This window comes from Empidonax traillii, unplaced genomic scaffold (genome assembly GCF_003031625.1).
Source record: "Empidonax traillii isolate 1590-97213 ecotype Southwest subspecies unplaced genomic scaffold, ASM303162v1 scaffold992:size1346157, whole genome shotgun sequence".
Classification (NCBI taxonomy): domain Eukaryota; kingdom Metazoa; phylum Chordata; class Aves; order Passeriformes; family Tyrannidae; genus Empidonax; species Empidonax traillii.
The window spans coordinates 813,902-840,239 of NW_020956185.1; the positions used below are offsets into that span (position 1 = coordinate 813,902).

The 26,338-nt window shown below is 64.0% G+C and overlaps 8 protein-coding genes across 9 annotated transcripts in view; 7 read left to right on the top strand and 1 right to left on the bottom strand.

Annotated features, from left to right (window-relative positions):
• NUP160 (nucleoporin 160) overlaps positions 1-8,945 on the top strand; it is a 29,881-nt gene extending 20,936 nt beyond the window's left edge. The window contains exons 30-34 of the mRNA XM_027903709.1: positions 225-366; positions 594-719; positions 804-908; positions 1,000-1,091; positions 8,936-8,945. Coding sequence (XP_027759510.1) covers positions 225-366; positions 594-719; positions 804-908; positions 1,000-1,086 — 460 coding nt within the window. The 3' untranslated portion in view covers positions 1,087-1,091; positions 8,936-8,945. The remainder of the gene's footprint in view (positions 1-224; positions 367-593; positions 720-803; positions 909-999; positions 1,092-8,935) is intronic.
• On the top strand, positions 2,253-12,281 carry FNBP4 (formin binding protein 4). The gene is made up of 16 exons (XM_027903795.1): positions 2,253-2,376; positions 2,545-2,625; positions 3,122-3,258; positions 3,380-3,584; positions 3,681-3,831; positions 3,909-4,029; positions 4,199-4,543; positions 4,634-4,844; positions 6,730-6,848; positions 8,930-9,034; positions 9,318-9,451; positions 10,411-10,589; positions 10,812-11,125; positions 11,232-11,750; positions 11,839-11,996; positions 12,092-12,281. Exons 1-16 carry the CDS (start codon positions 2,253-2,255, stop codon positions 12,180-12,182), a joined length of 2,994 nt encoding a protein of 997 aa, XP_027759596.1. The 3' UTR covers positions 12,183-12,281.
• A 1,024-nt stretch (positions 12,282-13,305) lies between these two features.
• Positions 13,306-16,156, top strand: MTCH2 (mitochondrial carrier 2). The gene is made up of 13 exons (XM_027903752.1): positions 13,306-13,452; positions 13,530-13,614; positions 13,694-13,800; positions 13,898-13,924; positions 14,172-14,225; positions 14,304-14,361; positions 14,446-14,497; positions 14,581-14,640; positions 14,919-15,012; positions 15,118-15,165; positions 15,440-15,507; positions 15,747-15,822; positions 15,954-16,156. The coding sequence occupies exons 1-13, from the start codon at positions 13,366-13,368 to the stop codon at positions 16,038-16,040; spliced, it is 903 nt and encodes a 300-aa protein (XP_027759553.1). The 5' UTR covers positions 13,306-13,365; the 3' UTR covers positions 16,041-16,156.
• An 828-nt stretch (positions 16,157-16,984) lies between these two features.
• NUDT8 (nudix hydrolase 8) lies at positions 16,985-18,504 on the top strand. The gene is made up of 4 exons (XM_027903774.1): positions 16,985-17,075; positions 17,292-17,424; positions 18,015-18,092; positions 18,184-18,504. The coding sequence occupies exons 1-4, from the start codon at positions 16,999-17,001 to the stop codon at positions 18,412-18,414; spliced, it is 519 nt and encodes a 172-aa protein (XP_027759575.1). The 5' UTR covers positions 16,985-16,998; the 3' UTR covers positions 18,415-18,504.
• Positions 18,505-18,791: 287 nt separating this feature from the next.
• NDUFV1 (NADH:ubiquinone oxidoreductase core subunit V1) lies at positions 18,792-21,275 on the bottom strand. Its single transcript, XM_027903743.1, has 10 exons — positions 21,159-21,275; positions 21,002-21,084; positions 20,757-20,927; positions 20,500-20,683; positions 20,225-20,414; positions 19,687-19,899; positions 19,447-19,613; positions 19,287-19,368; positions 19,068-19,213; positions 18,792-18,990 (listed from the first exon to the last, which is right to left on the bottom strand). Exons 1-10 carry the CDS (start codon positions 21,210-21,212, stop codon positions 18,907-18,909), a joined length of 1,374 nt encoding a protein of 457 aa, XP_027759544.1. The 5' UTR covers positions 21,213-21,275; the 3' UTR covers positions 18,792-18,906.
• A 957-nt stretch (positions 21,276-22,232) lies between these two features.
• On the top strand, positions 22,233-24,100 carry CABP2 (calcium binding protein 2). The gene is made up of 7 exons (XM_027903763.1): positions 22,233-22,454; positions 22,553-22,714; positions 22,834-22,864; positions 22,954-23,088; positions 23,168-23,277; positions 23,387-23,534; positions 23,611-24,100. The coding sequence occupies exons 1-7, from the start codon at positions 22,413-22,415 to the stop codon at positions 23,634-23,636; spliced, it is 654 nt and encodes a 217-aa protein (XP_027759564.1). The 5' UTR covers positions 22,233-22,412; the 3' UTR covers positions 23,637-24,100.
• Positions 24,101-24,862: 762 nt separating this feature from the next.
• CDK2AP2 (cyclin dependent kinase 2 associated protein 2) lies at positions 24,863-25,978 on the top strand. 2 transcript variants are annotated; one of them, XM_027903775.1, is made up of 4 exons: positions 24,863-25,195; positions 25,319-25,419; positions 25,515-25,647; positions 25,765-25,978. In XM_027903775.1, the coding sequence occupies exons 1-4, from the start codon at positions 25,090-25,092 to the stop codon at positions 25,830-25,832; spliced, it is 408 nt and encodes a 135-aa protein (XP_027759576.1). In that variant the 5' UTR covers positions 24,863-25,089; the 3' UTR covers positions 25,833-25,978. The 2 variants fall into 2 exon arrangements, with proteins under 2 accessions (XP_027759576.1, XP_027759577.1); XM_027903776.1 differs by having other exon boundaries at positions 24,863-25,180.
• Positions 25,979-26,256: 278 nt separating this feature from the next.
• Positions 26,257-26,338, top strand: part of PITPNM1 (phosphatidylinositol transfer protein membrane associated 1) — an 11,386-nt gene continuing 11,304 nt past the window's right edge. The window contains exon 1 of the mRNA XM_027903710.1: positions 26,257-26,284. The gene's annotated coding sequence lies outside the window, so the exon portion shown is untranslated. The remainder of the gene's footprint in view (positions 26,285-26,338) is intronic.

Sequence of the window (26,338 nt, forward strand, 5' to 3'; positions counted from 1 at the left end):
CCATATTCACAGTTTGGGAGCAGGAGGGTCTGGAAACAGGAGCCTTGTGGGAATCCAGAGTGTCGGGGGTCCTTAAAAACCCCTTAAAGCAGAATTTGTGTGACTGGGATATGGGGAGAGCTGTGTTTGCACGCTGTCCCCACGTGACCTGGAGCACACCATGGCCTCCTAGACAGTGGCAGGAGCTGCTGGCACGTGTTCCAAGGGGAATTGTTTCCTTGCAGTGCCACGGATGAAGCCTGGAGGCTGCTGTCATCCTACTTGGAGCGTTACCCATCCCAGAACAGCCTGTACCATCGCTGCGTCATCAACAAGCTCCTGGCACACGGGATCCCTCTGCCCAACTGGCTCATTAACAGCTACAAGGTGAGAACAGGGAGCCAGCTGTCCCAAAATCCCATCTGTCCCAGAGCTACTGGATCACTCTCGCTCCAACGGGCACCTTCCAGCACCACCCACCTCCCTGCTCTCTGCTCCAGGCCCCGGGGCTGGGTGCCCTGTGCCCAGGACTGAGGCTCGGAGCAGGTTCCTCCCAATGTGGTCCCGGCTCCTGGTCACACTCCCTGGATGAGTTTCCCTTTTTTTTTCTGCAGGAAGTGGATGCTGCTGAGCTGCTGCGCCTCTACCTGAACTACGACCTGCTGGAGGAGGCCGTGGATTTGGTCCTGGAGTATGTGGATGCTGTGCTGGGCAAAGGGCACCAGTATTTTGGGATCGAGGTGAGCTCACCCACAGGTGGGAGGGATGTGACGGGGGATGGATGTTCCTTGAGGACACGGCATGAGGGCTCCCGTCCCTCCCAGGTCCCCCTGTCCCCAACGTCCCCCACGATGTGGCTTCCCTACACTGCCATTGACCAGCTGCTGCAGGCGCTGCGGGAGAGCTCCGCCAACGAGAACAGTGTCGTGGTAGGTGCAGAGTCCCCAGAATTCCTGAGGGAGGGGCACTGGGATGGGGTTGGGATGGGGTGGGATTCCTCGTGACTCCTGCCTCTCCCAGCTCTACGAGAAGCTGAACGACAGGATGGAGGACTATCAGCAGAAGGTCAGCGTGGCCACCCTGGAGCGCCTGTACTGCCACCCCTAGCCCAGGTGACGTCCCCCGGGAGCGTCGCCATCCCAGCCTGTGGTGCTGGATTTACTCGTCGTTTTTCCAGAAGGATTGGGTTTGGGGAGGTGGGTTTGCCCCTTCAGCGTGTCCCCTTGCTGTCACCCTGGGGGGCAATGGGTGATGAGCAGGGCTGGGGGGTCACAGACATGACGCCCACTCGCTCTCTGCCTGCTCCAGACATGGAACTTTTGGGAACTTCTTTTATTTATTGGTATGTTTTTGGATGAACTTTAATAAAATGGAAGTGTTATTCCAGGTGTGCATTGGGGCGGGGTGGGAAAAGGGGAGGGTGTAAAGCTTTTCTCTCCAGACCTCTCCCTACAGCCCTTGCTCTAGGGCCAGGATATAGGGCAGGATGGAGCTGTAGGGCCCAGGAGAGAGGGAGCTCTATCCCCAATGGATATAACTCAAGAGAGGGGGGCGGTATAGGGTAAGAAGGGGCTGTAACCCCCTGGAAAAGCTATAGGATTATGATGTAGGATGGGATGGGGCCAGAACCCTGGAGTGCAGCATGAGGCTATAGACTCAAGAGCAGTCTGTGCTATAGGGCAGGACAGGGCTATGGGATAGGATGTGCTTACAGGGTCAAGGGTGGCATTGGGCTGTACATTGAAGGGCAGCCCTAGGGCAGGAAGGGGCTATAAATGCAAGGACAGCCCTGTCTTACAGGGCAGGAGGGGGCTATAGGTCAGGAGTGGGCATTAAACTCTCGTCCCTCCCCCTTCTATAGGGCAGGAAGGGGCACTAAATCCATGCTTATCCCCCCTCCACAGGGAGGAAGGGGCACTATTCCCACTTCTATCCCTGTTCCCCGAGCGGGAAGGGGCGCTATTCCCACTTCTATCCCTGTTCCCCGGGCGGGAAGGGGCGCTATTCCCACCCTGTCTCTGTTCCCCGGGCGGGAAGGGGCGCTATTCCCACCCTGTCCCCGTTCCCCGGGCGGGAAGGGGCGCTATTCCCACCCTGTCCCCGTTCCCCGGGCGGGAAGGGGCGCTATTCCCACCCTGTCCCCACCCTACAGGCCCGGACACCGCCGGTCCCGCCCCCGCTGTCTCCGCCCGGGGGGGGGCGTGTCCACATCTGGCCCCGCCCCTCCCTCTGACGTCACCAGCGCGGCCGCAGCCCGAGGCGCCGCCGCCGCCATGGGGAAGAAGCCGCGGGCCGCGCCCGGCCGCCGGCCCATCCTGCAGCTCTCACCGCCCGCGCCGCGCCGCGACGAGGCCGCGGGACCCGCAGGCGACGGGGTGGAATCGGGCTCCGAACCGGGTAAGGCGGTCGCGGGCGGTGGAGGGGGGCGCGCTTTGTTGGCGCGGCGCGGCCTGGCCTGGCGCGGCCTAGCGCGGGCGGGAGCCCGGGGAGCCCCGCGCCGCCCTCCCCGCGCCCTCCCTCCCACCATCCCGGAAGCCCCCCGGGACTGACGCTTCTTTCCCGCAGATGAGCCCGAGGCGGTGGCGGAGCCCCCACGCAACCCGCCCAACCCGCCACCCCCCGCGCCCGCCGCCGTCAAGGCCACAGGTAAGAGAGTACCATGGGTGGAAACGTGGGATTAAACCCCCCTCCCCGCAAAATATCAAATCCCTGGATTTGGGAGTGGAGCGGCCCCCGATGCATAATGATAAAAAATGGAGGGTTTCTGTTTTTGTGGGATTCCGACCCCCCGCCCCCGAGTCTTTTTTTCTTGGGTGGGGATTTGATTTTTCCCTTCTAATATCGAGTTCTTTTCGACGTGGAGGGTATTTCCTGCTCCCCTGTGTTCAGGAGTTGGTCCCTCACAGTTTTGGGAGTTGGCATATGCCCCTGTGGCTGTTTGGAAGAGGGTGTAGTGGTGTCTATCCCCGGAATGCTCACGGGAAGGGGGTGCCCATCCCCAGAAGCCAACCCTGCTGCTTCCATGGGACCTATTCCCCATGGGCTGACAGTGGGACCACCAGAGCAGAGAGTGAGGGGTCAGATCCAATTCCCTGTGGCAGCAGGAAGGTTCCCCCTGAGGATTCAATCTTCCCTTCTCCAGGAGGTCTGTGTCTTCTGGGAGCCTACGCTGACAGTGATGATGAGGAAGGCGAGAACGTGGAAAAGCCGACCCGTTCCATGGATGCCAATGGCAGCAATTCCACCGACATTGACAGCACCCTGGCCAACTTCCTGGCTGTGAGTGCCGCTCCAGGGAGGGCCAGGGGGTCTTTTTGGGAGGAAGGGAGTTTTGTGACCTTTTGTGTAAGTGCTTTGATTTGGCCTGGTGTTCGAAGCCTGTGGTGGGATGTTTTTGCAGGAGATCGATGCTATCACAGCTCCCCCACAGCCCACAGAGCCCACCACTGCCTCCTCCTCCTCTTCCTCCTCTGCACCCCCACCCACACCCCCCCGGCCGGAGCCGAAGGACTCAGGTACGGGCCCGTCCGCAGGCACAGCCAATGGAGCGGGCGCAGCGCCGGCCCCGGAGTGGCAGTACGACACCCAGTGCTCGCTGGCCGGAGGTGAGAACCCTTCCCATCCCCACAGGGAGCGGGGACAGGCAGGTGTCACCGGGGGAAGGGCCTAACGGGCTGTCCTTGTCCCCCCCTCCCTGGCAGTGGGAGAGCTGGAGATGGGTGACTGGCAGGAAGTGTGGGATGAGAACACCGGCTGCTACTACTACTGGAACACCCAGAGCAACGAGGTGACCTGGGAGCTGCCGCAGTACCTGGCGACGCAAGTCCAGGGCCTGCAGCACTACCAGCACAGGTGGGTGAGATGCCTGGGATGTTGCTCCGTGGGATGTTGTCCCAATCCCACACTTAATTCCCTCTCTGCTCCCTCAGCAGCACCGTTGCAGGTGCCAACGGCAGCTTTGTGGCAGCCACCGAGCCGTTCCCGCAGGAGAAGGGGGCCCCGGGCAGCGCCGGCCGCGGGACCAGCCTCGGCAAGCGGGAGGTGAAGAAGGTCAGTCAGGCGGGTTCTGCTTGTCCTAGGGCTTGTAGGCACCTCCTTGGGCTTCCTTGGAAGCGGGTGGGTCGCTCCTCTCTATTAAGCAGCCCCAAGAGGGGCCCCAGCAGCGCAGGCTCCTTCCTCTGGTGGCTGCCGGAAAGCTCAGGCAGAGCTCATCCCACAGGAAGTGAACGAGGGCGTGCAGGCCCTCTCCAACAGCGAGGAGGAGAGGAAGGGCGTGGCTGCAGCCCTCCTGGCCCCGCTCCTGCCCGACGTGGTGAAGGAGGAAGAGGAGCGCTGGAGGAGGAAGGTGATCTGCAAGGAGGAGGTCGAGCCACCTCCGGAAGAGGAGGCGAAAGCAGAAGAGGCGCCGGCTGTCCCCGAGGAGCCAGAGCCCAGCAGGGACCCGCTGGAAGACACGGGGCAGGAGGATCTGTGCAGTGTGGTGCAGTCGGGGGAGAGCGCCGAGGAGGAGGAGGAGGAGGAGCAGGACACGCTTGAGCTGGAGATGGTGCTGGAAAGGAAGAAGGTAAGGGTGGACGTTTGTCCTAGAAGTGAAACTGCACAGGCAGCAGCCGTGTTATTACTGGGAATAAACCGGGCTGTCCTGTCCTGGCAGGCAGAACTGCGTGCCTTGGAGGAAGGCGATGGCAGCGTCTCAGGTTCTAGCCCGCTGTCCGACAGGAGCCAGTCGGCCTCGCAGGATGCATCCCGCAGGCTGGCCTCCAAGAGAGGGAAATGGAAACTGCTGGGGGGAGCCGCCAGCCCCGAGTCTGCCAGCCGAGGCTCCAGCAAAACGGGCCGGGAGAGCCCAGAAGTGGGAGAAGCAGGTAATTGGAAAGGCTCCCTTCGGAGGGAGGAGCGGGGGGTCTCCTTTCCCCGAAGACCTACGGAGCAGAGCCGGGAAGGGCCGTGAGGTACGTGTGGGGTCAGGCCGAGGGGTGGCTGTCACTACTGTCACAGCCCAGCCTCACCGGGACAAGCTGTTCTCTGTCGCATTCTCTCCTTTATCCTCGTTAATCACATAAGCAGGAGAGTGCCCTCATTCAGTGGTTTGTTGGGAGAAGGGACGTGGATAATAGCTGCCTCGCATCCCACTGCCTTCCACTTCCTCTCAACATCACAAATCCAACCTGTGGCACGCTGGGAACTGTCACCTTCCTCTTTCGAAGTTCAGTTTCTGAACTGCCTGGTAACAATCGCCAAATTCCAGACAGCTGAGGTGTCCCCAGAGCCGCTTGGGCTCCACACTTCATGTGTGGAGAATGTAACTCCAGCCTCCATGGCAAGGTACTCCTGGATCCATTCTAACTGTGTGTGGATTTATCAGTTGCTCACAACCACTCTTCATGTTCCTGTCAGACCCTCCAGAGCTGTGCTTCCTAAAATGCACCAGCTGCAGTTAAAAGAACACCCTGTGCCCAGCAGCCCTGGGACTTCTAGACTGTAGGATCATGGAATTGTTCAGGTTGGAAAAACCCTCTGAGATCATGGAGTCCAGCTGTTCCCTCAAGGCTGCCAAGTTCATCACTGACCATGTCCCCAAGTGCCACATCCACGTGGCTTTTAAATCCCTCCAGGGATGGGGACTCCACCACTGCCCTGGACAGCTGTGCCAGGGCTAGACAGCCCTTTCCATGGAGAAATTTTCCCTGATACCCAACTTAAATCTCCCCTGGCATAGCCTGAGGCCGTTTCCTCTTGTCCTATCACTTGTTCCCTGGGAGCAGAGCCCAATCCCCACCTGGCTCCCCTCTCCTATCAGGGAGATGTGGGGAGTGAGAAGGTCCCCCCTGAGCCTCCTTTTCTCCAGACATGCCAGTCCCTTCCCAGCATGAGGCTTCAGGCCAACTGCCTGCAGCACAGCAAGCTGAATTAAACTGCTTTTCCAAGGAAGAACTGGTACAAAAGGGCCTAGAGCAGGCTGTGTTGGTGCTTGCCCCATTCCCTAAGGTGCCTCTGCTTCAGGCAGGGGCGTGAGCTGGGTGACATCTCTGGCACTAAGTCAGTGATGTCATTTTTCCATAGTGGCTCCAAGGAGTGGTTTTACCCGAGGGCTTTCCAAGCATCCCTGAAGCCAGTTGTTCCCATTTCCCCCTTCTTAACCTGAGGAACAGGAAGCTGTCACTCCAAAACAACCGGTTTAAATTGAACACCTTGCTGCAGGAGGGTGATTTAGGGAAGTCTCCAGCTTTCCAGCATCAGGACACACACACTGGGAATTGGGGTTTCTTTCCCCTGGGGGCTTTGGGATTCTGTCACAAACTTCCCTCCCTGGAATTTGTCACTTGGACAGTGAATTAGTCATCCGGAGGCAAAACCCTCTGGTCTTGACAATTTTTTGGGAGCTCTTCAGTCTTTGATAATTAACTTACTTAATACCCCATATCTTTTACTGACCAATTATTAAAGTGATAGATTTTGAGATGCCTTGTATTCCAGGCTGATCTTCCTTCCTGCTTTGTGCTGTAGCAGCTCCACTCCTCCCTGTGTTGTCCTTCTGGAAGGGCCCCACCACTAAAACACAGAGCAGTGATCATTTCTCCTTTTTAATTTCAGCATCTTGTCACTGGCTATGATGGAAAAGAAGTCCCAGCTCTTTCCCCACCCTTTCCCATGTTGGCTTTGGCTCCGAGCAGAGTCCAGCCAGGTGCCAGCACCACTGGGGTGGTGGTGGGACAAGGACTGACTGACCTGTCCTTCCTTCTCCTGCAGCCCCGAGCGTGGAAGCAGCTGATCAGAGCTCAGACAAAGAGGCAGAATCTGAGGAGCCCCAGGAAAAAGCAAAATCCCAAGGGGCTCCAAAAATGGAAGAGGAGGAGCAGGACCTAAAGGTATGGAGAATCAGAGGTGTGTGTCGGTGAGGTGAGGGTTGTGATGGGTCCTCAGCATTCAGCAGGGACAAGGGACACACTGGCTTCCCTAGCCACATCCTCCCTGGGAACACCAGAGCTTTGGGCTCTGGCTTTGACCCAGATGAAGCTCTTAAAGCTCAGATCCTGGCGTGACAATGGGAACAGCTTGTGAAGGAAGGGCTGTGCAGGACTGGGACAATATCCTGTCTCCAGCAGGATCCAGCAGCAAAAGCTTGGATAAAAGGAGGGTGTGGGGGGGCAAAGACTGAGCCCTGGGTGTTGTCGTGACAGAGAACAACCACTTTGATCTTGACTTTGTTTTCACCAATAACGATATTCCAGTCTCTGGCCCGGTCAGTCGTCCCGTTTCCAGGCTGAAGACTCCTCGTCCGTACTCTCTCCGTTTCTGGAGGCTGACGGTACCGCTCTGCCCTTCGCCCGGCATTACTTGTAGAGGCAAACCGGGGAGGCCCTGGGGGTTTCTATCTGCAGCATCCTGCTGATACTTTCTTTCCCGAGCCTCGGTTTGCTCCTTTGGCTGCACCACAATCATTCCCTGATCCGTAGCAGAGCTCCAGGCTCTGGGGCAGCATGGCAGAGCAGTAGGGGAGAACTTTCCCATTTGTCCTTTGGATGATTCCCTGGTCGTTCATTACCCTGAGATCTCCTGCAGCATAAAATTTGGCTCCGGAGTGGCTTTGAGGAATGTTGTCACCTCACTGTGGCAGATGGGGAATCATCAGCTCGTGGTGGAGCCTGGGTGGAACCTGCAGTGAGAGTTGCCCATCCCTGACCTCATTTCACACCACTTAATCATTTTACTGGTGCGAAAGGGAAGGGCTTTGGTGCTGTCCTTGTGAAAAATTCCACATTTCTCCCATAAAAAACTCTTCAAAGGTTTTGCAGTGTGATGTTCCCAGCACAAAACTGAGTCTCCCTCAGTGCAGCATCCGTGTGAGACCTGATCTTTTAATCATTTCATTTAAATTAAAATAACAAAAGCCTGTGGCAGGGCTGGGCTCGCTGGTCCCCTGCACTGTCCCCTGTCCTCCTGGTCCCGGCGGGTGCAGTGACAGACCCCGTGGTGCTTTTCCATGCAGGATTCCCTTAGAGCTGTTGGAGGAATGCCAGCTCCCTGGGTAACCGGTACCGTTTGCTCATCGGGTCGGGATAACCTCTCTGGTTACAGGAGCTGCGCCGGGGCCGCTGCTGCCAAGTCACTCTCTGCTCCGAGATCTTCCCTGGCTTCTCTGGAGCCATGTTAACATGGGAATTCATATCCCAACCTCAGGCTTCTCTAGGGCTTGTCTGTCTGGCCTGTCCCCTCTCTGGGAACAGATGCTGCCTTGCTGGCTTTGTGGACATTCCTAAGCCTTTTCTGAGGAATGGACCTAAAAATAGACATTTTCAGAGCCCTTCTTAAAGCAGTGGCAATGCCCCTTGCAGGCATCCCTGTTCCTGCTCCTCATTCCTTTCTGACTCATGGCTGCTTCCATGCAGTGCCCCCAGTCAGGGAGATGGACCCAGGGAGATCCCCGTGTCCCCACATTGGAGGTTTCCCTCCCATGGGACGCTCGGGTTGAGTAACTGTGGTCACCGTGGGCTGACCTGAGTTTTCACATAGCTGCTGTTATCCCTTTCTGGTGTTTTCCAGCTAGTTCCTCTGGAAAGCAATGATTTATAGAGCCTGGAATATCATCCTGCCATCCAGCCCATTTATTTGGGAAACATTCTTAGATTTTACGCTTTCTGCCGTGGCGATGGCTCTTCTGTAACTCCAGAGTACTAGAGCAACCCGAGTCCCTGCTGTCCTCCTGCGTGGATTTGGGCACGGTCTGTGGAGGAGGTGTCACCTGGCTTCCCCACACTGCCCTGTCCCTGGGGTGCAGGATGTAACAGAGGGGGTGACAGGCACACAGGGCCAGGGTGGCACGTCCCAGTCCCACCGGGCTGAGAGGCTGCCGGTGGTCCCGAGCGGCGTTTCCTGGGAGCCTCGGGACCGCAGCCGCCCGGTGCCGCTCCCGGAGGGCGGCTTTTGACTCTGCCCTTTCTCCTGGCAGTTTCAGATCGGAGAGCTGGCAAATACTCTGACTAGTAAATTGGAGTTCCTGGGCATCAACAGACAATCTATCTCCAACTTCCACATGTTGCTGTTGCAGACAGAGGTAACCAAGCCTTCGCCCCCCGCTCCGGCCTCGTGTTCCGGAGCGGATCGGATGCAATCCGCCGTCCGAGCGCCGGTGCTGCGTGAACCTCGTGGCTCCTCGCCGCGCAGGGCCCTCCCTTCCTCGGCGGGGGGAGAGCATGGCTTCATGCCCAGGCGGGGTGTCCCCCCTCCTGGCCCCCGGTGTCCCATGTTGGAAGGGAGCCTCCCAATCCTCGAGTCCCGTCCCCCCTGTGGCCGCTCCCAGCCCACCTCACCGGCTTCCCCCGGTTCTTGCCCTCTAGACCCGCATTGCAGACTGGCGAGAAGGTGCTCTCAATGGAAACTACCTCAAACGCAAACTCCAAGACGCAGCCGAACAGCTTAAACAATACGAAATAAACGCCACCCCTAAAGGCTGGTCCTGCCACTGGGACAGGTACGCGCTCTCCTCCTTTCTCACCTTTCATCTCTGACATCTCAGACATGATTTGTGACCATCAACCACCCGAACGACGCTGGCGCCGTCCCTCTGGCAGAACTGAGAGCAGCTTCTGTTAGTGCTGGGCAGGCAGAGAAACATCCGGCACTCGCAGAGTTTGGGCCGGCCACCAAAACGGGAGGATCCAAACGGAGTGCCCAGTGCTTTGCGACGGAGCTGATTCCCTGACGGACAGAGCTGGTTGTCCCTCTCGCGAGTGTCAAGCGCTGTGGAGGGCGGGCCTGGGGGGTCGCGCATGCGAGAGCTCTGTGAACTTTGCAGGATCTCTGGATCAACTCTTCTGACCAACAGCTCTGCCAAAGGACAAACTTCAACTCACCGACGGAATGAAGAACAAGATTTCTGTCTCCTGCCAGCAGGTCAGACCCAAACATTTCTTTGTCTATTTGGCTTTCTTGATTAATTTTCCTTTGTTTGAAATCTTTGCTCTTTTGTTTTTCAGCTCCCAGATCCGCTCCCTCTCTCTAGCATTCACTGTGTGTTTGACACCAAGAGTATCATAAAAACCTCCGCGCACCACGGGGTAGGGGGGCAGCCGCTTCCCTCCATTGGGCTGTTCCCCGGTGCCTCTTCTCGGAGGGTGACTTTCAGCCAAGGCCGTGCTGAAAGTCCCGATGCTTAGCGAGACGTCGCCGGCGTTCCCGGCCCTCCCCTCCCTCGGGGCGGGGGGCTCAGGGCGACGTCCCGCAGCCAGCCAGGGCAAATAGCTTTGAGCGAGTCGGCTCGGGCCTCTCCTGCCTCTGTCCTCAAAGTTGTTTGTCGCGTTTGGGAGAGCAGCAGCCCCGCTGCACGAGGGTCTCCCCTGCGAGAGCGCACCGCTGTCGTGGGCAGGCCCACCTGGAGTGTCGGGGGCGGAGAAGGGAAGCTGAAGCCTCCTTCTCTTTCTTGTGATCTAGGGAGCATAGACGCTATTTCTATGTTAACGAGCGCTCGGGAGAGTCGCAATGGGAGTTCCCCGACGGGGAGGACGAAGAGGAGGGACAGCGAAGTGCCGACAGAAAACCCGACGGTCCTCCTAAACCCCCCCCCAAAGACAAAGGAGAGCGCACTGAGGAGCCCGCCGAGCGCCCTGCAGGTACGACCATGGCGGGACTGGGAGGTGGTTGGGAGGGTCCTGGCCCCAAAGGGGGGTGTGTTGGGGAAGAGCAGTTACCGATGGCGGTGCCTTAACCATCCCAGCTGTCCCAGTGTCCCGGCTGCCGGAGGTAGAGCCGGTGGCCCGAGCAAGAGCGCGGGCAGGAGCAGGTGGCACAGTCAGGAGCCCGAGCGTTCAAGCCCATGTCAATGTGTTCTTCAGGCTCCCTTTGTAAAGAATCCTTCTCAGGCCAAGCTCCTGCTACGTCTCTCATGCCGCTCACTCCATTTTGGACTCTGCTTCAGTCCTCTGTCCCGGTCCTCCAACCTCCCTTGCCTTTGGAAATGCCTCCGCCGCCTCCGCCTCCCCCAGACTCGCCACCGCCGCCCCCACCACCACCCCCACCACCTGGAGAAGATGGGGAGATCCAGGAAGTGGAGATGGAAGATGAGGGGGGTGAGGAGCCACCTGCCCCAGGAACAGAGGAGGATGCTCCCTTAAAGTCTCTGGTGCGCCCCGCTGCCAGCAGCAGCCAGGTGAGCTGCCAAACCATGGCTCTGCTGATCCCAGAGGGCAGGAATCTGGGAAGGGGCTGTGTAATGGTGTTTCTGGCTCAGCACTCACCCCAGTGCTCTCTTCTAGAGTGCCGTCGAACCGAGCCCGGCTCCACTGCTCTCAGCCAAGCCGCAGAAGAGGAAAGCTGTGGAGATGAGCCCGGGACTGATGCAGCGCACGGCCACCATCGGCAGCTGCCCCGTCATCTACAGCCAGCCCCTGATGGCTACCAGCAAGTACCAGCCATCAGCCATGCCCTTGGCCTCCCTGCGGCCCCGCCAGCGCCTCCAGAGCGACATCCAGGGCCGCCCCAACCTCCGCATGGCCCCGGGCCACGCCAGCCCCCAGCCCACGGCACTGGGGCTGCAGTCCAGCTACCTGGGCGTGACGGCTCCCGCCGCGCCTTCCGTGATGGGATACTCGGAGTGCGCCACTCCCGTCAGCCTGGGCACCGCGGCTGCCACGCAGCCCGCCCCAGCACGGGCAGCCCTGCCTGCCACTGAGCAGCCGCCACCCCCACCACCCCCACAGACACCCCCGCCGCCTGCCCCCAAGGCCCCCCCGCCACCAGACAAGGAGAAGCCGAGGAAGGGGCGCAAGGACAAGGTAGGTGGCTTGGGTGGGCCCTTGCCGGCGCCACTCCCCCTCTTCTCCCTCTCCAGCCACGCTCACCGGGGCTGCTCTTACGGCGCAGGGCAAGAAGGGCAAGACGAAGATGCCGTCGCTGGTGAAGAAGTGGCAGAGTATCCAGCGGGAGCTGGATGAGGAGGAGAACTCCAGCTCCAGCGAGGAGGACCGGGAGACCACAGCGCAGCGGCGCATTGAGGAGTGGAAGCAGCAGCAGCTGATGAGGTACGGACCCTGGGACCAGCACCTCGTGTGCCCTGTGAAGCGGGGGGGATCCATGGCAGGGCCCTGCGGTGCTGACCCCCTGCTCTGTCCCGCAGTGGCATGGCGGAGAGGAACGCCAACTTCGAGGCGCTGCCCGAGGACTGGCGCGCGCGGCTCAAGCGGAGGAAAACAGCCTCGAGCACCTGAGGCACGTGGTGCCACACACCAAGCTCTTCTCTTTTTTTTTTTACAGATGTACAGATCCCTTTACCGTTGTCCAATAAATTGTAGCAGTTTGGGAAGGGCCAGCTGGTTGATCGTGCGAGGGGCGGGTGGTGACTGGTGCACTGGTGCGGGGGGCATGGTGGGGGCAGAATGAGACCCTTGTAATCCAGGATATTCAGGATGAGGGGATCAGGGGTCCTCTCAGTGAATTCATGGGTGACACTGACTTGGGTAGGATGTGGACCTGCCGGAGGGCAGGAAGCTCTGCAGAGGGATCTGGACAGGCTGGATCCATCGGCTGAGGCTAACAGTGTGAGCGTCAACAAGGCCAATTGCTGGGTCCTGCCCTTGTGTCACCACCACCCCCTGAACACTCCAGCCTGGGGACAGAGTGGTGGCCGTGTCCTGGCTCCCAGAGCTCTCCACCCCTGGAGAGGGGAGGGGTGGGAGCACCAGGGGCTTTGGTGGGGGGCCAGTCCTGGAGCCATTCAGCAGCTTTGTCCACATCCACTTCCCTGGTTGCTGCCCAGGTGAGCCCTAGCTGCAGTGGTTGTCCCCTCCTGCCCCCCTGCCCTCCAGCTGCAGTGCTGCTCCCCTCAAGGCCAGAAGATGAGCAGGGAAGAGACCCCCGTGTCCATGGGGGACATCTCTGGGCAGCATCCCCTCTGCCCCACAGGCAGCACCGGCCCTGGTGGGCAGCGGGGTCCTGGGCAGGAGCCAGCAGCCCCCCACAACACCCAAGCACAGCATCTGGGGTACCTCTCCTTGTCACTGCCTTGCCTTGGAGGGATGTCCCCACTCCAACTGCACCCTTCCTGGTGTCAGAGCAGAGCCCCTGCTGGGACCCACCCTTGTCCCAGTGCCCAGGCCTGCTGACGCCTGTTCTAATTGCAGCGTCCCCGCGGGCGTCCCAGAGGTTGCTGGCACCTGGCCCTGGGCCCCGCCGGTGTCTCCTCGGCCCTGTCACCGCGGTGTCCCCGCGGGCCCCGTTGCCATGGCAATGCCGCCGCGGCGCCCCGGGTGTTGCCATGGCGACTCCGCCGCGTCCCCGCGGCGCCCCCTGGCGGCCGGGCCCGTGTCACGGCGGCGGCGGCCGTACCGGAAGAGGCGGAAGCGGAAGCGGCGGCGGCCGTGTCCTTCTGTGCCGTGACGCCGGGGCGGCACCATGGCGGACGCGGCCTCGCAGGTGCTGCTGGGCTCGGGGCTCACCGTGCTCTCGCAGCCGCTCATGTACGTGAAGGTGCTGGTGCAGGTAAGGGCTGGGCGGGCGGGGGGTGCGGGGGCTCGGTACCGGCCGCGGTGGGGTGCAGCCGCCTGTCCCCGCCGCAGGTGGGCTACGAGCCGCTGCCGCCCACCCTGGGGAGGAACATCTTCGGCCGCCAGGTGTACCAGCTGCCCGGCCTCTTCTCCTACGGTGAGTCCGCCCCGGTGGGGCCGCCCCGGCGGGGCCGCCGTGGGGTCCCCCCGGGGCTGACGGTCCCCGGTGTCCCCAGCCAAGCACATCGTGAAGGTGGACGGGAGAGCGGGACTCTTCAAGGGCCTGGCCCCGCGGCTGTGCTCCAGCGCCATCGGCACCGTGGTGCACAGCAAAGTGGTGCAGGTACCGGCGCGGTTGGGGGGAGCCGGGGGGGCTCTGCCGCCGGGGACGGGGACACCGGGACCCCGCGGCGGTGCTGAGCCTGCCTTTTGCTCCACAGCACTACCAGGAGGCCGAGCAGGCTGAGGTGGGTGCGGAGGGGCTTGCCGGGAGGGAATCTTCCTTCCCTCCTTGCCTCCCGATTTCCCCGTCCCTCCCTTCTCCTTTCTTCCTCTCTCCATTTCTCTGTTCCTCCCCTCCATCCCTCCCTTCCCCATCCGTGGTTTCCCTCCCCGCTTCCCACCCTACCCTGCTCCCGGAAAGCTCCGGAGGGAGGGCCGGGACCTGCCAAATGGATGGCGGGTGGATCCCCCCTGACCCTGCCTCCCTCCCAGCCCGGAGCCAGCAAGAAGGATTCGGTGTCGTCGCTGGAGCAGGTGCTGAAGGAGGTGAGGAGCAGGAGCAGGGCAGCAGCTCTGGGCTGTCCTGGCCCCAGCCCCTCCCACTGACACCACCTTTGTCCCCAGACCTCCCGCGAGATGGTTGCCCGCTCCGCTGCCACCCTCATCACCCACCCCTTCCACGGTAGGTGTCCCCTGATGCCGGGGGCGGGGCAAGGAGGGTGGGCCAGGTGCCCCCTGTGCCTGCCATGTCCCCATGTCCCCACAGTGATCACCCTGCGCTGCATGGTGCAGTTCATCGGCCGCGAGACCAAGTACAGGTACAGCCCGGGAGCCCTCGGAGGGGGGGTGGGGATCCCAGGGTTCCCCCCCAGCTCATCCCTCTTCTTCCCTCCCTTCCCAGTGGGACACTAAGCGCCTTCACCACGATCTACCGGGAAGAGGGAATCCTGGGATTCTTCGCGTGAGTGCCGGGGGAGGGAGGGAGGGGCGTGGGGGGGGTGACGCTGATGCGAAGGTGTGGTGGCTGTTCCCGAGAGCATTCTGGTCCCTCCAGCAGCTCCTGTGTCCCTTCTGGATCACCCATCCAAGCATTCCCCACCCCCGGGGGTGGCTGTGCCCCTGTCACCCACCTGCTGTGGTAACAGCCCTCCCCCACCATCCCAAAGGAGCTGTTCCCAGCTCTCTGCATGGCCACACCCCAACCCTCAGCCAACATTCCTGCTGTTCCTTCCCTTCCAGCGGCCTCATCCCACGGCTCCTTGGTGATATCTTGTCCCTGTGGCTCTGCAACATGCTGGCCTACCTCATCAACACATACGCGCTGGAGAACGGGGTATGGAATCCGGGATCCAGGGTAGACAGGGGGAACCTCCAGGGGTGGTCCAGGGGGCCATGACCCTCTTGTGGGGGGATTCAGGTGCCTCTGCTCCTTCCACAGGTCTCCACTATGGCTGAGATGAAGAGCTACTCCCAGGCAGTCACTGGGGTGAGTACAGTGCGGGTGGGAATTCGATCCTTTCCCTAGGGAATGGTGTGCTCCCAAAATCCTGAAGCTTCCACGATGGGCATGGAGCCAGGCTGTGATCAGCTGGATCAGCTCTCAGGCCAGGGGATGCTCTGTGGAGGACATGTGTCACCCTGTGGAGGTGGCAGGAGCAGGCTCCCTCCCTGGGGCACAGTTCCCAAGGGATCTCTAGGGGCTAGTTCTTCCCACACAGAGGGAAGAGTGAACATCCTGTTATCCCTGCTTTTCCTTGCAGTTCTTCGCCAGCATGCTCACCTATCCCTTCGTCCTGGTGTCCAACCTCATGGCCGTGAACAACTGTGGGTGAGTCCCCAATCCCAGGGACATCCTTGTCCCTCTGCCTGGATCAGCACCTTTCTGAAATTCCCACATGGAAAAGGTGTTTCCAGCTCTCCACAGGGTTGATCCCTCTTTGATTGGGGCGGCAAAGCTTTTGGGGTTCAACCCAGTGTGGAGCTGCGGAGGGGATGGATCCCACCTACCCGGGTGGGAATGATTCCCTGTGGGAGTCATTCCCGGTGGGTCTCCCCTCCCTTCCCCAGGCTGGCTGGAGGTCTCCTTCCCTATGCACCCACCTACTCCTCCTGGCTGGATTGCTGGAGCCAGCTGCACAGGGAGGTAAGTGCTGGAGCCGGGATGCACCAGGATACACTGGAATGTGGCAAGGAGCTGGGTGGGAGCCGTGCGGGGTTTGAGGGGGGCCACACCAGATCTCATATGGCCCATCCATGGTCATTTTCCCTTTCCAGGGCAACATGAGCCGAGGGAACAGCCTGTTCTTCCGCAAGGTGCCGGTGGGGAAACGATACGTGTGGGACGAGCGGAGGTTCCGCTGATTCCAGAGGCGGGAGCGGGATTGTGGAGCTGATGCTGGGCTCCGGAAGCGAAGAATCATGGAGAATGATGATTTCTATACATTTTTTTAAAAATCATTTCCTGCTGAGAGCTGAAAGTGCAGGTGTGAGAGTCTTTGTCCATGAGGGTCTCCCAGGAAGCGGTGCTGGCAGGTCTCCAGCATTCCCTGATTTTGTCCAGGAGCCTTTTTCCCAGCCTCAGATACTACTGAGGCTCTTTACCCAGGGGAAACTCCCCTGTGAGGTAACAGCACCTGGTATTGTCACCCCCTTACAAATAACCATCTGTGCTCAGATGGGCTGTGCAGGTGTCGTGGGGGGCCTCGGTTTCCCCTCGCTCACTCCAGGTGTTCTCCAGGTAGGACATCGAGGGCTGAGTCCTGGCACTCCCAGGCACAGGGGGACAGCAAGGATGTGGTGGCATGTGGGGGCTGTGAAAAGGGGAGGAAAGGTACACTTGGTGGGGTTGGAAGGGTTTGGAAGTGTACGCCTGGAATGGGTTTTTGGACACCTGGAGGGGTCACTGCAGAGCCCGCGGAGCAGGGAGAGGTGAGAGTTTCACACTCTGGTGCGAGGTTTGCACACTCGGGGGTGCGTGTAAAGCTGTGACGGGGGTCGCACACCTGGCGGGGTTGTTGCACACCTGGTGGGGGCTGTTGCACGGCCGGAGCAGGGATTTGCACACCTGGCAGGGGACCTCGCACAGGCGGCGGCCGTCGCACACCCAGCAAGAGGGTCGCAAGCCTGGCAGGGGCATCGCAAAGCCGGCGGGTGGGTTCCGTACCTGGCGGGGGCCGCGTCCCACCGGGAGGAGGTTGTCGCACGCCGGGCGGGGCTGTCGCGCACCCGCGGGGCCGTTCCCCGTCCCGGGGCGGCCGGGGGCGGGCTCGGCAGGGGGAGGCGGAGCCGGTCGCTCCCTCCCCATCCCCGTGCCGGCGCCATGGCGGGCCCGGGCGGTGCCGGTACCGCCGGGGCCGCGGACGCCGGGGATGTGCTGAGCGGCGGCAGCGAGCGGCGGTGCCGGGCGCGGCTGGCGGCGCGGGGCGCGGGGGGCGCGGCGGCCGCGGCCGCGGTGCTGGTGCCGCTGTGCTCGGTGCGCGGCCGCCCCGCGCTGCTCTACACGCTCCGCTCCCGCCGCCTCGGCGGCCCCCACAGCGGCGACGTCAGGTACCGGCGGGGGGAGCGGGCGCCGGGGCTGGGCCGGCCCTGAGCCCACCCCGATCCCTCCCGCAGCTTCCCCGGCGGGCGGCGGGACCCGGCGGACGCGGACGCGGTGGCCACGGCGCTGCGGGAGACGCGGGAGGAGCTGGGGGTGGCGGTGGCAGCAGCCAGCGTGTGGGGACAGCTGCGGACCCTGCCCGACCGGGTACCGGGGGCGCGGGGGCGGGACAAGGGCGCGGAGGGGACAAGGACATAAGGGCAAGAGCAGGAAATCCGTGACGGGGTCGAGGGTGACGGGGACAGAGTGTCAGGGCCACGGGGGATGGGTTCAAGATGACAGGGGCAAGGGTTATGGGAACACAGAAGCAGGGACGCAGAGGAGGGATTTTAAGTGACAGGGACAAGGCAGCAGGGACACAGGTGTCACAGGGGTTACAGGTGACAGGGACAGGCAGCTGGGTCATGTGTGATAGGGGACTTGGGTTAACATGGACATGGGTGATGGGTTCAGAATGACAGGGACTAGGCAGCAGGGACGTGTAATGGGCTTGGTTTGACGGGGACACAAGTGACAGGGATTACACATGATACGGACAAGTCAGCAGGGACACAGGTGACAGGAGTTCTGGGGATTCAGGGTGACAGGGACACAGGGCAGTGGCTGCAGGTGAAGGGAGGGTTTGGGTGACACACTCGTGGTGGGGATTTGGGTTGGGTGCAGGGGGGTCAAGACACACAGGTAGCACCTTCAGAGAGGGGGTGATCACCCCATCCCTCCCTTGACACACCCTCCAGCAAGGAATGACCGTGGCGCCTGTCGTGGCAAACCTGGGGCCGCTGGAGGCCTTGACACTGACCCCCAACCCCGACGAGGTGGGTGACCCCTCCCTGGGGCCTGCAGCCCTTTCCTGGTGTCACTGAGCGTGTCACCACAGTGACACCTCCTCACTCCATGTGCCAGCAGGTGGAGGAGGTGTTCACCCTGCCCCTGGCTCACCTGCTTCGGGAGGAGAACCAGGGCTACACTCACTTCCGCACGGCCACCGGCTACGGGTACACCCTGCCCGTGTTCCTGAATGGCCCCCACAGGGTGTGGGGGCTCACAGCTATCGTCACCGAGCTCACCCTGGAGCTGCTGCTGCCTGGCCAGTACCGCAGGAAGACCCACGTGCCACCCCGGAAACCCGAGGCCTGAGGGAGGAAGGGGCAGGGGGTGGCTCTGGGGCACAGAAGCCACCGGTGACGTCGCACACTGTGATTCAGTAAAAGCCATGTTTGGAACTGCCCCGGGCTCCGAGTCATGGAGCGTGGCCAGGACAGCTGTCCCCTGGCACTGGTAGAGCAGGAGGTGTTCTGGGGACACCATGGCAGGGACAGGGAGCATGGGTCCCCAAAGAGTTGTGTCCATGTGATCCCCCCACAGCCACTGCCTCTGCCCAGTCCCAGGCAGGGGCTGTGGAGCCTCACAGAAAGCTGGGATCTCCACTCTGGGGTACCCAGACCCCACAATCCCTGGGGATCCCTTCCACAGCCCCCCCATCAGTCCCTTTCCACCATTTTGTGTCTGTCACGGAGCCCATGAGTGCAGCAGCGTTTATTGAGGCCCCTCCACAGAACTCTCCCAAACTGCTGCCAGAAGCCCAGAACCCCCTTCCAGGCAGGAAAAGGTGCTGGTGGTCCTGCATCCTTACGCTGACGCCGCACGGGCTTTGGCCTCCCCGAAGCGCCGCATCCTCTCCTCCAGCTCGGGGCGGAAGTGCCGGATGAGGCCCTGAAGGAGCAAAGGAGCCGGTTACCGGGGCAGGTGGGCTGGTGGGCCCCCCCAGGGCCTCCCCCTGGCCCCCCCACCTGCACGGGCCAGGCGGCGCCGTCGCCCAGGGCGCAGATGGTGTGCCCCTCGATCTGCTTGCTGATCTCCCAGAGCGCGTCGATCTCGGCTGCCTGCGCGTCGCCCCGCACGAACCGCGCCATCACCTTGTTCATCCAGTCCACGCCTGCAGGGCAGGGAGGGGTCAGGGCTCCGTGCTGGGCAACCCCTCACCCTCACAGCACCCCCCCAAGGCTCACCTTCCCGGCAGGGGGTGCACTGCCCACAGCTCTCATGCTTGTAGAACTCGATGAGGCGGGCAATGGCCTTGATGATGTCCGTCTGGGGAAGGAGAGGAGGGTGAGGTGAGGGAGGGGAGGGTGAGGGGCTGGGGGTCCGGGCAGGGGGCCAGTCCCTTACAGATTTATCCATGACGATGACAGCGGCTGTGCCCAGCCCGCTCTGCGCCTGCACCAGGGAATCGAAGTCCATCAGCACCGTCTCGCACACCGACTTGGGCAGCAGGGGCGTGGAGGAGCCTCCCGGGATCACAGCCAGCAGGTTGTCCCAGCCCCCGCGGACACCCCCTGTGAAGAGAGGGGTGAGGAGCAGCCAGTCCAGCCTGGCCCCAGCGCGGTGCGGCCCAGCCCCAGCACTCACCAGCGTGCTTCTCAATGAGCTCCTTCAGCGGCACCGACATCTCCTCCTCCACCGTGCAAGGCGTGTTCACGTGCCCCGAGATGTTGAAGAGCTTGGTGCCCGAGTTCCGCTCCCGGCCAAAGCTGGCGAACCAGGCGCCTCCACGCCGGCAGATCGTGGGGGCCACCGACACCGTCTCCACGTTGGCCACCGTGGTGGGGCAGCCAAACACACCTGGGAAAGGGAAGGAGAGAGTTTTTCCCTGGGAGGGTGGAGAAGGCCCTGGGATGGATTTCCCAGGGAAGCTGTGGTTGCCGCATCCCTGGAAGCGTCCGAGGCCAGCCTGGAGCAACCTGGTCTAGTGAGAGGTGTCCCTGCTCGTGGCAGGGGATGGGAATGGGATGATCCTTTAAGTCCCTTCTCACTCCAACCAGTCTGTGACTCTATTCATAGAGTGTTTCAACACTGGGAGCTCCCAATGGATGCGGTGTTGGCACCCCCGGGGACACCTGGTTTGGGATGGCAGCCGAGAATTAGGGATGGAGCTCTGGGGCCGTACCCACGTCCGCGGGGAAGGGCGGCTTGAGGCGGGGCTTGCCCTGCTTGCCCTCGATGGACTCGATGAGCGCCGTCTCCTCCCCGCAGATGTAGGCGCCGGCCCCGCGTACCACGAACACGTCGAAGGCGTATCCCGACCCGCAGGCATCGGCTCCCAGCAGCCCGGCCTCGTACGCCTCACGGATGGCCACCTGCAGGGGGGGAAACAGGTGAGCAGGGACCCCCTGCGCTGGTGCCAGGGCGCTGGGGGGGGTGTTTTTGGGGCACTCCCCTCACCTGCAGGTTGGAGGCCTCGTTGTAGAACTCGCCCCGGATGTAGATGTAGGCGGCCCGGGCGCCCATGGCCCGCCCCGCCACCAGGCAGCCCTCCAGCAGCTTGTGTGGGTCGTGCCGCATGATCTCCCGGTCCTTGCAGGTGCCCGGCTCACCCTCGTCTGCGTTCACCACCAGGTACTTGGGCCTAGGGGCAGGTAAAGCTCCGGGACCGGTGCCACGAGGGGCTCCCGACGCCGCCCCGGGCCCCCGCCTCTCACCTGCCGTCCGGGGGCTTGTTCATGAAGCTCCACTTGAGGCCGGTGGGGAACCCGGCGCCGCCGCGGCCCCGCAGCCCCGAGGTCTTGATCTCGCCGAGGATCCAGTCCACGCCCTTGAGCAGGATCTCCTTGGTCTTGTACCAGTCTCCGCGGCGCAGGGCGCCCTGCAGCCTGCGGGCACCGCGCACCATGGCACCGGCAGCGGGGCGACGAGCCCGCGCCCGCCGCCCCCGGGGCCCGCTCACCTCCAGTCGTGCCGCCCGTAGAGGTTGGTGAAGATCCGGTCCTCATCCCGCAGCGACCCGAACTGCGTCTTCTTGGGCGCCGTCTGCGGGGATACGCGGGATCAGCACCGGGAGCAACCGGGACCCAGCCCGGACGGCCCTGGAGCTCCCCGCTCACCGAGAAGGAGGCGGCGGGCAGGCGCCGCAGCGCCAGCAGCTGCCGGGCGGCCATGGCGGGACGGCACCGAGATCGGGACCGGCACCGGGATCGGCACCGGGACCGACCACCGTCACCTTCAGGCGCCCCCGCGGCGACGTCACGGGCAGCGCCGGCGGCGCGACAGTGACGTCAATGATTGGCACGGGAGCGGGGGCGCGGTTAGCGGCCCGGGGGCGTGGTCGTAAATAAGGAGGCGTGGTCAAAAAAACAGGGGGCGTGTCATCCCGGGCAGCACGTCGGGTGACATTAGGGAGAGGTCACGGGGGGGGGGGGGGGGGGGGGGGGGGGGGGGGGGGGGGGGGGGGGGGGGGGGGGGGGGGGGGGGGGGGGGGGGGGGGGGGGGGGGGGCCCCCGGGGGGGGGGGGGGCGTGGCCAGGACGGCGCGCACCACCACGTGCCCCGCGCCCGGTGTCGGGTCGGGTTTCGGGCGCTGAAACCGGAGACCCCCCAGGACCCCCCCCGGAGTCCCCCCGGGAGCCCCACTCCCCCCGTCCCGCGCCCCGGGGGGTCGTCGCGCTGCACCCGGTCTCCTGGGCGACGCGGCGGGGCCCCGGGACAGCGCTGGCCTCGTCCCTGCGAGGGGCGAGCGCCGGTTCGGAGGGATCTGGTTTCCCCCCCTGCCAGGCTCCCGCGGTGGGGAGAAGGAGCAGGGAGCAGGCGGGATGTTCTTCCTCTTTCGCGGGTCGCAGAGGCGCGGCACCGGCAGCCCCGCGCCCCCCGCCTTCCGGGCCGGTCCCCGGCCTCATGGGCTCGGCAGGAGGGGTGGCCGCCGATCCCGCCCGGCCCTGAGACTCGGGGGTCCCGGCCCCGCGGGGAGCCGGGGGCGCTGGAGCCGTAGCGCTGCGTCCCCCTCGGAGCGGCAGCGGGCCGCCGAGGAGCCGGGGCCCCGGCCGCCCCCCGCTCTCGGGCAGGTAACCGGCGGCGGGGACAGGACCGGGGCACGGCGGGCACCGGGGACCCCGCGTGCCCCCGCGGGGAGGCTGCGGGACCGGGAAACAGCTGGGCCGCTCCCCACATCTGGAGCTGGGCGGCCGAGCGGGGAATAATCCGGAGGATTATGCGCGCGGGCGCGGCGCCCCCCCCCCCTCGCCTGCCCTGCATATCCCCAGATATTCCATAAAAACCTCAAATCCCCGGTGGCAGCCCCGCGGTCTGCGCCAGCCGGCCCCCCCGGGCCAGGCATGTCCTGCGGCGCGGGGGCAGCCCCCAGCCATGGGCAACTGCACCAAGACCCCTGAGCGGCGGCTCCCCAAGGTACGGCCGGGCCTGGCCGGCCCGTGGGGGCAGCAGCAGGGGGATGGGGGAGTCCCAGCGCGGTCCCCCCGCGCCACTGACGCCTGCTGTGCCCGCAGGACGGGAAGCCACGCTCTGGCGTCCCGGGCTCTGGTGGAGGGGACCCGGAGGATGCACTGGACCCGGCGCAGACCCCCACTCTGCAGGGATACTCGGTGCTGCAGGGGCTGGTGGGGCCGGCCTGCATCTTCCTGCGGCAGAGCATCGCCATCACCCAGCGGGTACGTGCCTGTCCCCTCGCCATGCGGCCCGCACCCCTTGGGGGGGTAAGGGCAGGATCCCTGCGGGATCCCTGGGAGTAGGACCCCTCCTTCGGCTCTTCCCGCTTTCTCTCCCCCAGGACCGGGAGCTGCGGCCTGAGGAGATCGAAGGTAAGTTGCTGGGGAGGGCTTCCCGCCCCGGGGTGGGGGGGGCAAGTGGCGGTGCCAGGCGGCCAGCGGTGACACTGTGATGTCCCCAGAGCTGAAGCAGGCGTTCCAGGAGTTCGACAAGGACCACGACGGCTACATCAGCTACAAGGACCTGGGCGAGTGCATGCGGACCATGGGCTACATGCCCACGGAGATGGAGCTCATCGAGCTGTCCCAGCAGATCAGTACGTGGGGGGGAGGGGCACAGAGTGCGACCCCTGCCCACCTCTGGCACCCCGCCTGACATCCCCCCTCCCACCACAGCTGGGGGCAAGGTGGATTTTGATGATTTCGTGGAGCTGATGGGCCCCAAGATGCTGGCAGAGACAGCGGATATGATTGGGATCAAGGAGCTGCGTGACGCCTTCCGTGAGGTGCGGTGAGGCGAGGGGCGGGGGGGGGGGGGGGGGGGGGGGGGGGGGGGGGGGGGGGGGGGCAGCTGGCATGCCGAGGGCAGCGGTGGCACCGGGCCCTGTGCTGCAGTTCGACACCAACGGGGACGGGCAGATCAGCATGGCGGAGCTGCGGGAGGCCATGCGCAAGCTGCTGGGGCAGCAGCTCAACTACCGCGAGGTGGACGAGATCCTCAAGGATGTGGATCTCAACGGTGACGGCCTGGTGGACTTCGAAGGTAGGGCAGGGGGCAGGGGCCAGGGGGCGTCCCAGGGTTGTCTGCAAATGTTCCCGGTGTGCTTTCCTGCCGGCAGAGTTCGTGCGGATGATGTCGCGCTGAGGGCGGTGTGTGCCAACGTGGGACCTGGGCCCCCCCGTGCCTTACGACGAGGAGGGGGCTGTGCAGGGCCTCCTGGCTGCAGGGGCTGGGGCCGTGCCGCCCCAGCCTGGGGCGAGGCCGAGAGCACCAGGCTGCTCCCAAGCCGAGCTCCGACCTCGACAGGAGGCGCCGGGGCCCAGGCTGGGACCCTTTTCGGCACAGACTCGGACGAGCTTCGGCCACTCTCGCTCTCATCTCTGCTCCCTCCCTTCACCATCCCACTCCCCCCCTCAACCTTACCCCAAAACTCAGACCATCACAGTCTTCTCCAGCTGCACCCTCTCTTCTTGCTTGTCCCTCCACCCTCTGTTCCCTCCCTGTATTCCATGCTAGGCCCCTTAGGCTTCCCCCACGCTGTGTTTAATGTTGACCCCATAGTACAACCTGCCCTGTCACCATGGTTTGAGGTAAGACCTCCCCCTAACTTACCCACCCCTCCAGTTCCGAGGCCAGCGTGGCCCCTTGGGGATGCTCCAGCCACCCCCAGTGCAGAGGATGCTCCTGGGGGCCTCAGTGCCCCACTGGGACCCCTTCGAGGAGAGAAACCTGGAATCAGATGTTCCCAGGCGGAGGGGGCTCAGTGTGCTGTAGGCAGGGCTGGCATGGGTGCCCTTCCTGGCTGCAGTTTTGGGGTTAATTCTGCCCTTTGGAGATGAAAAAAACCTCTCTCTGCACACTTTCGGGTTGTGTTTTATGTTGAGTTTCTAGAGCATTTATTGATGACCGCACCATCCACCCGTGTTCCCCAACACTCAGGACCTTCACTGTGTCTCTTAGGAGACCCCAGGGAACCCTGGAGATCTTTGCTGGCCCAGGGCTGGGAGGGCTGCACGGGGTCCCTGCACGGCGGGAGGCCGGTGGAGCCGGTCACAGGGAAACCCTGGGATATGGGATGGGCTTCACTCCCAGGGTTCCAGCCAGGGTTCCCCCCTGGAGTTCACTCCTGGGATCAGGGCCGGGATTCACTCCTGGAGTTCACTTCCAGGATCAGGGCTGGGTTCCCCCCGGGATCAGGTCCGGGGTTCACTCCTGGGGGGCCGCCGGTCACGTGACCGGGTGGGGGCGGGGCCGACGCCGGGCGTCTCCACGGTGACAGGCGGGTGGGCGGGCGCACGCACACGCGGCGGGCGCGGTGACGTCGGGGCGCGTGACGGGCGACGCGCGTGCGTCATCACCGCGAGCGGCGGCGGCGGGGGGAGAGCCCCGGGTCGGGCCGGGCCAGCGCAGCGCCACCGGGAACCGGGGCCGCCGCGCTCCGCTCCGCTCCCCGGCGTCTCGCCGGGCCGAGCGGGGCCGAGCTGAGCTGAAGAGAGGCGGGCACCGGCGCTACCACCGGCGGGGCGAGCGCGGGGGCCGGACACCGACCCCCGCCGCGGGGCTCCAGGCACCCGGGAGCGGCGGGCGGCCGTCGGGGATGTCCTACAAGCCCATCGCTCCCGCCCCCGCCACCCCCGGAGCCGCCAGCGCCAGCCCCGCCCCGCCGGGGCCCGGGGCGCCGTCCGCCGGTGAGAGACCCCCCGGTGACCGCGGGGGGACGGGGGCGACCGGTGCCACCGACGGGCACCGGGGCAGGGCGGGACGGAGGCGCGGTGCGGGGGGTGCCGAGGCGGGGGGCTGCGGCCGTGACCCTCCGTCTCCCGCAGCCACGAGTGTCCCGTCGCCCTCCGGCTCCGTGCCCGGCGCCGCCGCCCCTTTCCGGCCGCTCTTCAATGACTTCGGGCCGCCGTCCATGGGCTACGTGCAGGTGAGGCGCGGGGCCGGGGACGGCGGGGCCGGGGGCGGCGGCTGCGAGGGCGGCCCCCAGCGCCGCCGTGCCTCCGTGTGCCCCCGTTCCCGCAGGCCATGAAGCCCCCCGGGGCGCAGGGCTCGCAGAGCACCTACACGGACCTGCTCTCGGTCATCGAGGAGATGGGCAAGGAGATCCGGCCCACCTACGCCGGCAGCAAGAGCGCTATGGAGCGGCTGAAGCGGGGTACGGGCGGCGGCGGGACCGGGTGGACCTCTGGGCTCTGCCCCTCGCGGGGCTCCCTCAGCCCCGCTGCGGGGGACTGGAGGGTGATATGGGGTGTCCCTGTGCTTCTCCCCGCAGGGATCATCCACGCCCGGGCGCTGGTCAGGGAGTGCCTGGCAGAGACAGAGCGAAACGCCCGCACGTAACGGCAGCTGCCGCCCGGGACCCCCCGGGACCCCCGGTGGCGGCGGGGAGGGGGGGCCACCGTGCTGCCCGCGCACCCCCCTCCCCGCGCTCTCCGCTCTTTATAAATGCCTGTTTTTATAAATAAAGGACAATGTTGGGACTCGGACTCGGTGTGTCCCCCTTCCGGGGGCGGTCACGGTGGGGACGCGGGTTGGAGGTGGGAGGGTGTCATCGGGGGAATGCTCCAACCTCTGTTTTATCACTTACAAAGTGGCGCTTTTTTAATAAAAGCCCCGGTTTTTTGCCGGGGGGGGGGGCGGTCGCGCGGGTGCACGCGGAGCGCCCGTGAGCGGCTCTCGCCGCCTCCTGCTGTCTGACGTCACGGGCCCCCCCTCCCTGTGTACGTCACGGCCGTCGTCGTGGGAACGGGCTGTGATGTCACGATCCGAGGGGCCGGTGCGGAGCGGCACAGGTTCGGCGGGGCCGCGGCCGGGGGACGGCGGGGCCGGGGGGGGACACCGGGCTG

Excerpts from the sequence above, each read along its gene's own strand:
- FNBP4 (XM_027903795.1), top strand. The coding sequence starts at position 2,253 with ATGGGGAAGAAGCCGCGGGCCGCGCCCGGCCGCCGGCCCATCCTGCAG. Across the intron at positions 2,626-3,121 it reads CGCCGCCGTCAAGGCCACAG|GAGGTCTGTGTCTTCTGGGA; the intron begins GTAAGAGAGTAC and ends TCCCTTCTCCAG. Across the intron at positions 4,845-6,729 it reads CCCAGAAGTGGGAGAAGCAG|CCCCGAGCGTGGAAGCAGCT; the intron begins GTAATTGGAAAG and ends CTTCTCCTGCAG.
- MTCH2 (XM_027903752.1), top strand. The coding sequence starts at position 13,366 with ATGGCGGACGCGGCCTCGCAGGTGCTGCTGGGCTCGGGGCTCACCGTG. Across the intron at positions 13,801-13,897 it reads TGCACAGCAAAGTGGTGCAG|CACTACCAGGAGGCCGAGCA; the intron begins GTACCGGCGCGG and ends TTTGCTCCACAG. Across the intron at positions 13,925-14,171 it reads AGGAGGCCGAGCAGGCTGAG|CCCGGAGCCAGCAAGAAGGA; the intron begins GTGGGTGCGGAG and ends CCTCCCTCCCAG.
- NUDT8 (XM_027903774.1), top strand. The coding sequence starts at position 16,999 with ATGGCGGGCCCGGGCGGTGCCGGTACCGCCGGGGCCGCGGACGCCGGG. Across the intron at positions 17,076-17,291 it reads AGCGGCGGCAGCGAGCGGCG|CTTCCCCGGCGGGCGGCGGG; the intron begins GTGCCGGGCGCG and ends TCCCTCCCGCAG. Across the intron at positions 17,425-18,014 it reads TGCGGACCCTGCCCGACCGG|CAAGGAATGACCGTGGCGCC; the intron begins GTACCGGGGGCG and ends CACACCCTCCAG.
- NDUFV1 (XM_027903743.1), bottom strand. The coding sequence starts at position 21,212 with ATGGCCGCCCGGCAGCTGCTGGCGCTGCGGCGCCTGCCCGCCGCCTCC. Across the intron at positions 19,214-19,286 it reads GTGCACCCCCTGCCGGGAAG|GCGTGGACTGGATGAACAAG; the intron begins GTGAGCCTTGGG and ends CCTGCCCTGCAG. Across the intron at positions 18,991-19,067 it reads GCGCCGCCTGGCCCGTGCAG|GGCCTCATCCGGCACTTCCG; the intron begins GTGGGGGGGCCA and ends TTGCTCCTTCAG.
- CABP2 (XM_027903763.1), top strand. The coding sequence starts at position 22,413 with ATGGGCAACTGCACCAAGACCCCTGAGCGGCGGCTCCCCAAG. Across the intron at positions 22,865-22,953 it reads GCGGCCTGAGGAGATCGAAG|AGCTGAAGCAGGCGTTCCAG; the intron begins GTAAGTTGCTGG and ends TGATGTCCCCAG. Across the intron at positions 23,278-23,386 it reads TGCGTGACGCCTTCCGTGAG|TTCGACACCAACGGGGACGG; the intron begins GTGCGGTGAGGC and ends CCTGTGCTGCAG.
- CDK2AP2 (XM_027903775.1), top strand. The coding sequence starts at position 25,090 with ATGTCCTACAAGCCCATCGCTCCCGCCCCCGCCACCCCCGGAGCCGCC. Across the intron at positions 25,420-25,514 it reads CGTCCATGGGCTACGTGCAG|GCCATGAAGCCCCCCGGGGC; the intron begins GTGAGGCGCGGG and ends CCGTTCCCGCAG. Across the intron at positions 25,648-25,764 it reads TATGGAGCGGCTGAAGCGGG|GGATCATCCACGCCCGGGCG; the intron begins GTACGGGCGGCG and ends TTCTCCCCGCAG.